The sequence below is a fragment of the Tiliqua scincoides genome, chromosome 2 (genome assembly GCF_035046505.1).
Source record: "Tiliqua scincoides isolate rTilSci1 chromosome 2, rTilSci1.hap2, whole genome shotgun sequence".
Taxonomy (NCBI): domain Eukaryota; kingdom Metazoa; phylum Chordata; class Lepidosauria; order Squamata; family Scincidae; genus Tiliqua; species Tiliqua scincoides.
Window position 1 is genome coordinate 167,425,092 of NC_089822.1, and position 11,721 is coordinate 167,436,812.

The 11,721-nt window shown below is 43.2% G+C and overlaps 1 protein-coding gene across 2 annotated transcripts in view; it reads left to right on the forward strand.

Moving 5' to 3' along the window:
* Positions 1-7,397, forward strand: part of PKN1 (protein kinase N1) — an 83,769-nt gene extending 76,372 nt beyond the window's left edge. For both annotated transcript variants that reach the window (XM_066613583.1, XM_066613582.1), the window contains exon 22: positions 60-7,397. In XM_066613583.1, the coding sequence (XP_066469680.1) occupies positions 60-263 (204 nt within the window). In that variant the 3' untranslated portion in view covers positions 264-7,397. The remainder of the gene's footprint in view (positions 1-59) is intronic.
* Positions 7,398-11,721: the final 4,324 nt, after the last annotated feature.

The window sequence follows — 11,721 nt, forward strand, 5'->3', positions numbered from 1 at the left end:
TTTCATGCTGACCAAGACATCACAGTTCTCCCTGGTTTTGATCCTTCCTCTCTCCACAGACCATTGAGTGGGAAGCCTTGCTGGCCCGTAAGGTCAAGCCACCATTTGTTCCAGCTATCAAGGGCCGGGAAGACATCAGCAACTTTGACGAGGAGTTCACAGCCGAGGCTCCCAGGCTGACTCCACCCCGGGAATCGCGGCCGCTCACTCAAGAGGAACAGGATGCCTTCAAGGACTTTGACTGTGTTTCTAGTGCCTGCTAGCTCTGGGAGTGGGGGCAAGGTGATCCCCCCCCCGACACTGCCAGCCCTATAAACTGAGATGCCTGCCTGCTAACTCCAGGGGTAGGGCTGGGGAAACCCAGCAATATTGTCAACCTCATGGGGCAGAGTAAGTTTCATCGTCACCAAATGCCTGCACCGGGAATAGGCAGGGAAAGCCCCAGGAAGATTTCTGCAACCTACAGGACACGGTGTGATTCATACAGATCCTTGACCATGTGCTTGCTGAAAGGGAGGGGCAGAGAGAGAAAGAGAGAGATTCTTAGCCCGATAGAACAGGTAGTATTGTCCTAGAGACTTGGGCGGAGGCATCTCATTGCTTGTACCCTTTCTCCATTGGTTCCCAAACTTTCTACTGAATGAAACAAAAATAATTTTCCATTATTAAGGATCTGTGGGTGTAGAGCCAGGGAGGCTAAAGCACCATTTTCTGCCCCAGTATGCTTGTGAAAGACCTTTCATTGAAGAAGAAGAAGAAATATCACAGTGTTAAAAAGAAACTGTCTGCCCTTCTGTCGCTATTGTTGAAACCCATTGGTTCAATCCCATAAGCTGAAAGGAAAATTTTCTTATCCTCTTCTGCACTATTATCTTGTATCCCTCTGTAAAAGTCCTACAATGTATTGGGACTTCAGCCTCACCTCAGCTTGATTTGGAATTGGCTCTCTGTTTACAATCTTCCTTGGTATGTGTTGGGGAAGAAGCTTTTCTAGTTTTTATCCAGTTTGTTCTCTCCAAGGCTTATAATGTTGACAGACCTACATTATCATCCCCCCCCCCCGAATTGTATTTCGGTCTCACCTGCACTGTATCCAACCTGTAGTACCAGCTATGAAAATTCAAACACATACAGTTTCTAAACAGACTTGCAGGGATCAAGAGGTCTAGATGGAGAACCAAAATCATGTAAAAGTGTTCACATGAAACAGTCACATGACTCAAACAGAGAAGACTCTTGGCAGACAAAAAGCTGCTCAGTTGAGTAGGTCTGGTCATATGATTTGCTGGAAACAATGAGAGTTTCGTTGTGACTAAGCAATTAAGTAAAGACTTCTGCATGCAAACCAACACAGCAGCTGGATTTCAGCACTTGGTATACAGAATGCTGACCATGCATGTTCAAAGTCTTGTTTTAATGTTCCAAGCTGGAGAAGTCCCTCTAGAGCAGCGATTTTCAACCATTTTCATCTCAAGGCACACTGACAGGGCACTAAAATCATCAAGGCACACCCATTGTCAGCAGGGACCTGCATCTCTTAGTGACCCTACTAACAAATGGCCCTCCCCAAACTCCCATGGCACACCTGCAGTTCATCTGTGGCACACCAGTGAGCCACAGCACAGTGGTTGAAAATGGCTGCTGTAGAGGAAAATAGGATTCAATTCATGATCCAGCTGAATATTCCAAGCTAGACACATTTGTATATTGAACCAGGTGATTGCAAACTTCAGCAAAATAATTTGTTCAGATTTCCCCATTTTGGAAACTATTGATCATGATTTGTTTCCATCCCACATCCCAGTTCTTTTTTGTGAACCAATCCATTGTCATGCTAAGGAAATATCTTAAATGTGGGAAGAAGGACATTTTGAAATCCCATGCCCACATACCTCTCCTGGTTTGATTTCTGAGGTTTTTCCAATAATTTATTTTTATTTTTATATTTCCAGTGCTGGCAACATTCTCCTCCTTGCCCTAGTCTTCTAATGAGAGATTAGTGTACAGAGGTGGGGGCAGTTGGGGGCTTAAGCTCTGGCACATCAGGGCCTAATTGTGAAAGAAGTCATGTAATCATATGAAAAGGGCTTGTGATTAAGCCTTGCTAGGGTGGATATCAGCTCCATTTGTTCTCAGCAACTTTCTCTTCAAGGTATGAACAATTGCCAAAGGCACTTTCTACTCCTCACACAATTGGCCCCCTTTTGAAATGTCCCCATTAAATTCTAATCAGCACCCTAGATACTAATTTGAGGTAAACTGCCTCCTTTCTCCTGTGCTTGTTGGGAGACCTATTTTTGTTGATCTCCTTGTCTCAGTTTTTTTCATTTCTGCAACTGGAAACCTGGAGTTTCTGAATACATAGAGATGTGAGAGTAAGAAGATCTGCATGTTGTTGAGACACAGCCTCACTGGGTTTGTATATACAAGAGAGATAAGGAGAAATGTTCATACACACCCCTACCCTATGTGCCTGATGTTGTAAGAAAATCTGTAAGGAGTGTCATGTCTCATATCACAACTGCTATGGTGTCTTTTTTTTTTTTTAATTTGTGGTTAGTTAACCCAGAATAGGTACCATTGGCTAGTTCTTTATTCAATCACTAATGTCCATTAACTGTTTTATATTCATAAAAGGGTGGAAAGAATGGAAAGATCCGTTCGTTGAGGTGAGGCAGGTTGCATCAGTGGCTAGATTTGGAGGAGGAAAGGGTGGTGGATCCCCAAGTCTGCCACTACCACTGCCTCCCTCCAACCTGCCACAGATGCAACCTGCACTGATGCACTTCCTGTCCACTAAAAGAAGGTGGAAAATGGATCACCTGCCTACTTACTTGCTCTCTAGGTACAGTTTATCCAGTTCTGGAAGTGCAGGACTTCCAGTTTGATTTACAGGGATGGCACAAATGAAGGAGCTCCTTCATGCAAAAGTCCTGTGCTTTGGCAGTTGAAGAAACTGTGTGAGAAGAATAGTAAACAGCTGCTTATTTTGATTTAGGCTTGTAATTGTGCAGAGGCAACAGACCAGAGGCAGCATTATGGGTCACATCCCCACTGCACCCTTTTATTACTCTGTCTTAATCACTTTGACTGAATATGAAAGGATTGTTGAGGAGTTACTAGATGATTGTCAGCCCAATCCTAACTGTGTCTGCTCAGAAATAAGGTCCTTTGAATTCACTGGGGCTTACTCCCAGGTAATAGGATTGAAGCCTAAGAGTGTGCATTTTTAAAATGCAAGATACCTTTCTACAGCTTGATTAAAAGGCTAAGGGCCCACTATCTTCCCTTACTATATAGGGGAACAAGAGGACAGGACCTCATTGTCCACGTGGAATAGGGCACATTTCTGAACATGTTTGTCACAGGTCTCCAGTTTACTCTCAGGGGATGTTCCTCATATTGCACACTGTTCCCATCTTTTCAACCTCAGCTTTTCCCAATCGAATGCATTCCTGTTTCCTAGAAATACAGGAGATGACTGCCACTTGACCTTGAAAAAGAATGATGGTGGAGGAGAGAATTCAAACTTTGGTCTTTGAGAATATTGATTCAGGCTAGGTTGAAGGAGTCTGTGTAAGTTGCTGCTTCAGGAAAAATGGAAACATTTTGGTTTCATGAGAAGGGCAAGACTTGCTCCAGAGCCTCTGCTGCTGAGAGAGGCAAAGGTCTTGAAAGGAGCTTAAACATGTTTCCATTAAGAACCCATGGCATTCTGCCTCAATTTTTGTAGATCTTAGCTTCACTCTGGTTGCTCTCCTTGTTACACCATCCTGGTGGGTGACCCTGCAATTTAAATTGCAGCTGCAGTTTGCTTGAAAGTCAAGATTGATGGTTCTGTCCTCAGCTGTGGAATGGACGTTCTATGTAGTATGGCTTTGGGAGGACTAGGATTCAAGACTCCCATGAACTGGGGAAGAATAGCTTCTGTTTTCAGATATGCTGTTAACATCCTTTGTGCCTCTTTCTCTGCTTGCATTGCCTTTTTGTATCTCTTTTCTAGGGGCATTTCCAAGTTTAGATCTGTATGGATTTTGTGCTAAAAGGCACTGTCATGCTATGGACTTGAAGCTTTGTCTTGCCTAATGAGTTCCTTTTCTTAATATAACTACCTCTGCTGCCTGACCAGAACCACACTGTGGCCACAAAAATGCTGCCTGGATCCTTCACTTCCCTGCTGTGAAGGCTGAATTTTAATCTGTGGATATGTCATTACAAATCTACCAACAAAGGCATGTTGAAGGATGCATGACAAAAATACAGTGTCATTCCTCACCCAAGAAGCAGAACTTCTGGATTCTATACCCAGTCTCTTTCTGTAGATTCCAAGATGCCTGGGGTTTCTTTCTTGCTTGTAATAGCAGTTTGCTGAGTAAGTTTGGGCTAGGCCTTCCTGTCATCAACTGCAGTAGAAGGGGAACCAACTTGGGCCTAGAAAGCATTTTGTTGTTTAAATGAAGAGTACCTTGTCCAGGCTCCCAAGTATTAAAACTATAGACTGAAAAATTGTGTTTTAATGAAGGATAGGCAACACATTCTGCTGTAACACACAGAAGACTAGAGAACACTGGATTTTGTGATTGTATTGACAAACTCATTTGATTCTGGCTATGGAATTTAGCATCTGAAATTCATTTTCCTAACACCAGGTTTCAAACTCAAGACTATGGTTGCAACCTTAAAAGTATGTACATAATCTCTAGTGGCATTCTCAAAAGCTAGAGCAGGACCTAAGGCAAATTCTTTGCCTCGTGGCAAAGAAGTCAGTGCCCTGTAATATAAGTAATTACATGCCAATTTTCCAGCTTTGCTTAATGTGTATATAATGTAGAAATCAGGGTATTGGTGCAAAAACTTGATTTTAAGGCAGGGTATGCTTAGCCCTGGCCTGAGGTACGGAGGAATGAACCTGAGAATGTAGCTTGGGAACACAAGAGGCAGAGGTCCCACATTCAGTTGCTCTTTGAGCAGTGATGGAGCGGTGGGAAGGTAGAGAGAATGAATGATCCCAATTCTCAAATACTGATTAATGCCTCAAGATTGACTTTCTTCTGCATCTCATTAAGCCCTCTTAACCCTGGGCTCAGGTCTGCACTTGCTTGTATGGTTTATGAGGGCATAGGACTATGTCACAAGACTGTTTTCCCAACTATAATCCTTCCATACAACAAATGCTCCCAAGTTGCTTTGTGTCCCCTTTCCCTTGAAGATAAATGGGATTCAAAGCAACTTGGGATAACTTGTCCAAGGCCCAGTGAGTTTTCTCTAACCCAGCGATTTTCAACCTGTGTGCCATGGCACACAGGTGTACTGTGGGAATTTGGGAGAGGGTAATATATTATTATTGTTATTGGGGGATTTTAGCCTCCCACCAGCAGCATGGTGTACCTTGTCAATTATCAAAAAGCTGATGGTGTGCCTTGACAATTTTAGCACCTTGTGAGCATGCCCTTAGATGAAAAAGATTGAAAATTGCTGCTCCAGCCCTTCATTGGGTCTTGGACCCACCGTTATCCTCTGATGTAGCAGTGTTTTAGACTTCAGAACACACAGAAAGAAAAATGGAGTAAATTGAATGTAAGGACAGATTGCTGAGGGAAATTGAAGAGTTAAGGGAAGGCAGGATGAGCATCAGACACAAATGGGTGCAGCCTGTGCCCCTTGTTCATAGCACAGAGGGATAGACTTGATGACTAGTGATTGTAGCAGGCAGCTTTATGAAGGAATCTAGGCTAGTTGTGGTTAGTCGTACAGTTGCTTTCACCCTATTGGACTAGCTTTCCACTTGTGTTAATTTGCCTTGTGCTGTTGGAGCCCATCAGTCTAAATAACAAACCGCTCTCAGTCCACTCTGTTCCACTGGATTCTGTAGATGGCCCTAGTTCTGAAGCTAACATTCCATAATGCCATTAGATCTATGAACTGTCAGCAGTAGGACTAGCTGCATATCACAGTATTTCTCTTTTAGCTCTGGAGGTGGGTTCAATTTATTCCTCCTCAGTCATCTGGGGAAAATTTCCACTCATACAGAATATGTCTCTGTAGGATAGAATGTAGGAAATTATGGAGCAAAGATAAGGCAACTGCATCAGCTAAGCACATAGCAATTTCTTGAGGCTTTTATAACCCCTTTCACCTGCTTCAACTAAAGTGGCTCCTCCCATTTCCAGCACTGTTCTTCTGAGTGACATTAAACTTGCTGGTCCTTTTTCTTCCCAGAACAACTTTGTATCCAGCCATTCTGGTTTCTTTCCTAACTCACAGCATGAGATTTTACAGAATACGTGCTACATTCTGTGCAGCCTGGCATATATGATAAAAATTCATAGGTTAACATAATTCCTTTTTTTGAATCAGTTTGGTTTATGGTATCTAATACAGAAACAATTGTTTGATCTATCTACCTGCCAGGCCTCAGTAATTTATTAACTCCTCCTGCTGTGATTCCTCTATTGCATGGCACACAGTAGGGTATTGCTGCTGTCATCAATTACAACATGTGATTAACAACTGTTTCTTTGGGTCTTTTTGTTGCATGCAACCATGGTTTATGAAGGGTAAATGTAAATCTTATACACAGCCTAATGCTAATGTTGATCCACATTGAATTTGTTTTCAGAATTTGGCAACAATTTCAGCTCACTTATACCAATCTATGAGCACTATGAAAAGCTCTGGTCAGTCACTGCTGGTGTGCCAGGCCAAGAAAGAAAAGATGTGTTACAGCCTACTCAACTTCGTTAGGCTTTCTCCACAAGCTGAAATCAATGCTAGTACATAATCTCTTGCTTGAAACAGCTGTACCTGAGTTTTGAACAGTAGGCATCTAGGAACAGAAATGTCAGCTGCAACCATTTTGACCTCTTTGCTCTTTTTGTTTACAGTACACTATAAAATGATCCATCTGGCAGGCCTTTTATGTTGATATATATTGGAGGGAAGCTCAGATTTAACCCTATGCATTCTGAAAGTTCTCATGGGGTGGAGTTATAAAAGGATTGCCCATCTTTTTCCCACATTGGAAAGCACTGCTCCAAACAGGTGACAATCCAGCAGGTAGCTGAGGGTTGCCAGCTGAAAGAGCAGAAATGTAGCTGACATCAGTTGGATCTTGTTGCATGTTTACCACTGGAGGTAGGCATACATGCTAAGCCTGGGACACCACCTTCAATAGCTGGACACTTAGGGGTATGTACACCACCCATTCATTCTGGTACTACAGACATAAGATCCTAGCCTGACAGTACTTTTGCCTACAAATTTCTTGGTTATTTTTGGAGACTTGAGTAGAGTGGTAGCAATGGAAATGCAAGGCATAGATCATTGCAGTGATTTAGTGACATTATGCCCCCCCAGACCCTCAAAAAGCAAGGCAGAAGCAAAGACATAGCAAAGATTATACTCCTTCAAATATAGTTGTATGGGAGGATAAATGTGAAATTTTTTCAGTGAATTTGTGTTTAATTGCCTTATAAATACTTTCTGCATAGGAGGGGAAAAATAAAACTTGGATATTATCCCTATACATGTGGGTGAGGGCTGAGATAGAAAGCTAGTGTACCTGTGTTAAGGAGAGGGAGGTAAACTGACACCAAGAGTGAGTGATACGCAGCAAACTTGCAACATGGTCCAGTATTGTTACTGTCACGGAAAGGCTAGAAGACACCATTTGGTGCACTGAACATAACTTTTTACTATCTGGTAATGCAAACAGCTCTTGATACTACTAACCATAGTGCCACCTATTGACCAAATAATATAAATACACCAATCCAGGCATCTCCCCACTCCCTTTTGTTACAGAAACAACAAATGAATTGGCTGTACTGAACATTTGTTAGGTCAGGTAATCATTCCTTTATCTCTCAATCTCAAAGGCTTCTGAATAACTGATAGAGCAACTGAGAACCTGAGTAGTGACATTATTGTTAGTTTCACAAGATGTCTCTGCCCAAGTCCTTGTGGATGAACTTGAGATTTCTGGTACTGCTAGTGTATTCTGTCTGTTTTTGTTGCATATTCCTGTTGAGTCTCAACAAATCTAGTACAGTAGTTGGTATATACCATGCCTTTACTCCATCAAGTTTGATGTGAACTTGGTCTCCAGATTCTAAGGATCTCACACTTGAGTAGTGCCCCTTCTTATTTAGTGATCTGAAGAGGCGAATTCAGGGTCCATCTTCTTTGTACAGGGCCTAACAAATGACTCAGCAGTTTCTCCAGGCTTCTGTGCTCTTAATAGAAGCAGGCCCTCATAAAGTGCATTCTCTTTGGAACAAAATGAATATCATACTTGACCAGGACACTTTCATAATTACAGCAAGGGTAAAGGTTTTATAAATACTGTTGGCTTCTTTCCCATAGCATCAAGAAGTGAATTCACTTACACCAGTGGTTCTCAAACTTTTAGCACCAGGACCCACTTTTTAGAATGGCAATCTGTCTGGGACCCACCAAAAATAATATCATGGCCAGAAGGGACATCAAGCAAATTAAAGTAAAACAAATAAGGGGAAGCCAGCCTTGTTCCACCAAGTGAATTTTCTCTGTAGCCTGCCTACAATAACACCCTCCTCCCCTCAAAAAAATCAGTAAGATTTTTCAGGCTACTCAGTGTTCAGTTCCATTTAAGTTCTTATATTTAAACCATACCCACCTAGCTTTAGAAGTCTAAAATAGGGGGGGGGGGAATCTCCTTACCAGCTCAAGCCTCTTTTATTTTTATGGGGGGCTGCCTTCTGGAGCTTTTGATGAACTCCACTTTCATCAGATCAGGACCGTTCCAGTGGCCTTGAATTCCCATTTGCCTGACCTTCAACATGAGCCAAGGCACAGTTGCTTACTTGTGAGTAAATGCAAACATGTAGCTTGGTTGCACTTTCCATAGAGTTCGATACATTCATCAGCTTGGAGGGAGGGACTTCCTTCTCAGGTGTTTTTCTTTTGGGGGGGGCTGTGTTCATTAGATCAGGACCATTCTGGCGCTGTTGGATTTCTCTCAGCCTGCCCTTTCCGTTGGCGTATTCATGAGTAAATGCAAAGTATGGCTCAGTTTCACTTTCCATAGGACTCCATGCATTTGCTTTCTCAGTGATCGGCTTATCAGCTAAGGCTTTGCAACCTACAGTGTGAGAAACCCTGACTTACACTATATACTATAGTGACTATGCCGTCCTCCATCTTGCTTTTGTGGCCAGGTGAAAGCAGACAAGCTTTTTCATTCAGACCATGCAGCAGGACTATTAAAACCAAAGAATTCTGACGTAGGGAACTGCCATTTTCCTAGTTCTGTTAAGAATCTGTTGGTTTATTTCTGATTATATGAGAAATCCAGAGGTCACCATTCCATATGTTTAATGCAACTTTATTGTCTAACAGGAATAGAGTAGCAACTTCTAACCCCACCCTTGATAGAGCCAAATATAGAGCCTGAATTGTATAAAGACACCAGCAGCACAATGCTATGCATGTCTACTCAGAAGTAAGCCCTACTGCTTTTAATGGGACTTACTCCTAGATAAATGGGTATAGGATTACAATATGACACAATTATTGAGGATGGGGGCTACAAAGAGAGAGACTGGCCTGCAGAGAGCTTGATGTAGTGCCAGCATCGGAGAGTAGAAAATTCTATTACAGGTCTCAAGTCATGGTGACTGTAGGCAACCTCCTGGCTTTAGAGGTAGCCTATCTCTGAATGCTAGTTGCAAACAGATACAGGTATCTTGTGTGCTCCCAGAGGCATATGGTGGGCCACTGTGAGGTACAGGAAGCTGTACTAGATGAGCCCTTGGCCTGACTCAGTAGAGCTCTTAAGTATTTCCCTCCATGAGAGAACTGGCTGTTCCTCCATAAACTTGCCCAATACTCTTTTAAAGGTATCTAGGCCAAGTGTCATCGCGGTGTTCTGTGGCAAGGAGTTCCGCAGATTTATTATGCCCTAGGTAAAGAAATGTTTTCTTTTGCTTCTAAGTTCTGACACTGTTTTTATCACATGTTTATTCCACCAAGTTCAGGTGGTGTACATCCCTCCTTTTGCCCTCACAACAAGTTGCCCTTTTGCCACCTGTAAGGTGGGTTAGGCTGAGAGTTGGCAACTAGCCCAAGGTCACCCAGGAAGTTTAATGCCTGAGTGGGGATTTGAATCTGAACCTTCCAGGTCTCAGTTCAACTCCAAAACCACCACACCATCCTGGCTCTAGTGGATGTCCCCAGGTTCCAGCATTTTGCAAGGGGGAAAAGAACTCTCCTCAATCCACCCCATGCATAATTTTGTATGTTTCAATCATGTCCCCCATCAGGCACCTTTTTTCTACCAAAGAGCGCCAAACATTGTAGCCTTGTAAGAGTAGTGCCCCAGCCCGCTAATTATTTTGATTGCTCCTTTTTGCACCTTTTCCAGTTTCACTATTTCCTGCATCAGGAAAAGTAAGGCACATCAGGAAAGGTGGGATATTAGTCCATCCATAATAGATAAAACTACATCTCCAAACTGGGGGAAATGGCAACAGATGGCAAACAAAACTCAATGTCAGTGTGCAAGTGTCAGGTTTCTGATGACAGGGCAGAGCACTTCACACAATGTAGAATGCATGAACTTGCTGCCATGGGATGTGGTGATGGTGTCTAGGGGCCCAATCCTATCTAACTTTCCAGCACCAATGCAGCCACAGTGCAGCCCAAAGGTAAGGGGATGTTTCCCTGCTGCAGGCTGTGGCACATGCTTCATTGGTACAGCTATGTCGGTGCTGGAAAGTCAGATAGGATTGGGCCCTAGATCTTTTTTAAAGCTAAAGGAAGAGAAATTTATCATGGAAGAGAGGTCTGTTCTTGGCTAATTAGGCTTGATGGCTATATGGAGCCCTGTTCAGAGGCAGGATACCTCTGAATATTAGCTACTGAGGAGACAACAGGAGGGGTAGGGCTCATTCCTTTATGCTCTGGCTGTGGGCTTGTCACTGGCATTTGAAGTCAGGGACAATACCTGACTTGATGGACCATAGGTGTGATTATGTCAAGACTCATCCTATGTTCTTAAAGAGACATGTTGGACACTCAAATCCTAACCAAAAGTTCACTGGTGGGGGCTGAACTGGTAGTGACGGGCAACCCAATACTGCGCTGTCCAGCATGCAGGGCTGCAGTGGAGCTGAAAATGGCTGCCACTGCATCCTGCGCGCTCAGAGGGCAGCACCAGTGGCTCCTCAGGAGAAGGCGACTTTTGTCACCTTCCCCTTTGTAAGATGATAATAAAAAGAAAAACAGATATTGTTCAGTCATAATTTCCTTCTTATATTCCAGTTTCTGGATGGAATTGGGTAACTTTTTTTTTTAAATTGGCGTGGAGACATGAAGCTTGTGAAGGCCTGTCTGACTGTTGGATTCACACTGAAGCCAATCCAGTGGGAGTCCGTGAGAGAGTGTGTGTGCAAACACCCATAAAACAGACTTATTTTCAAGTGTGGTCCTTCCTGCTCTCCAAAATATCAGGGCTGCCTGTGTCTATATTGCCGCATCAGCAGTTGCGGATCATGAAGGAGTGGAGGGAGCCCCTTCCTTTCTGGATAGAACACGCTATCACTGAGGTGGCAAAAGCCTATTGGCTGGGATGGGCCCCTCCCTTAGCACTCCAACAGTCTTTGCTTTCTAGTAAAGTCCACCTGGGCTGTTTCTGGAGTGCCACAGTTCTGACCTTGACTGCTGGAGCCATTTTGTTATCAG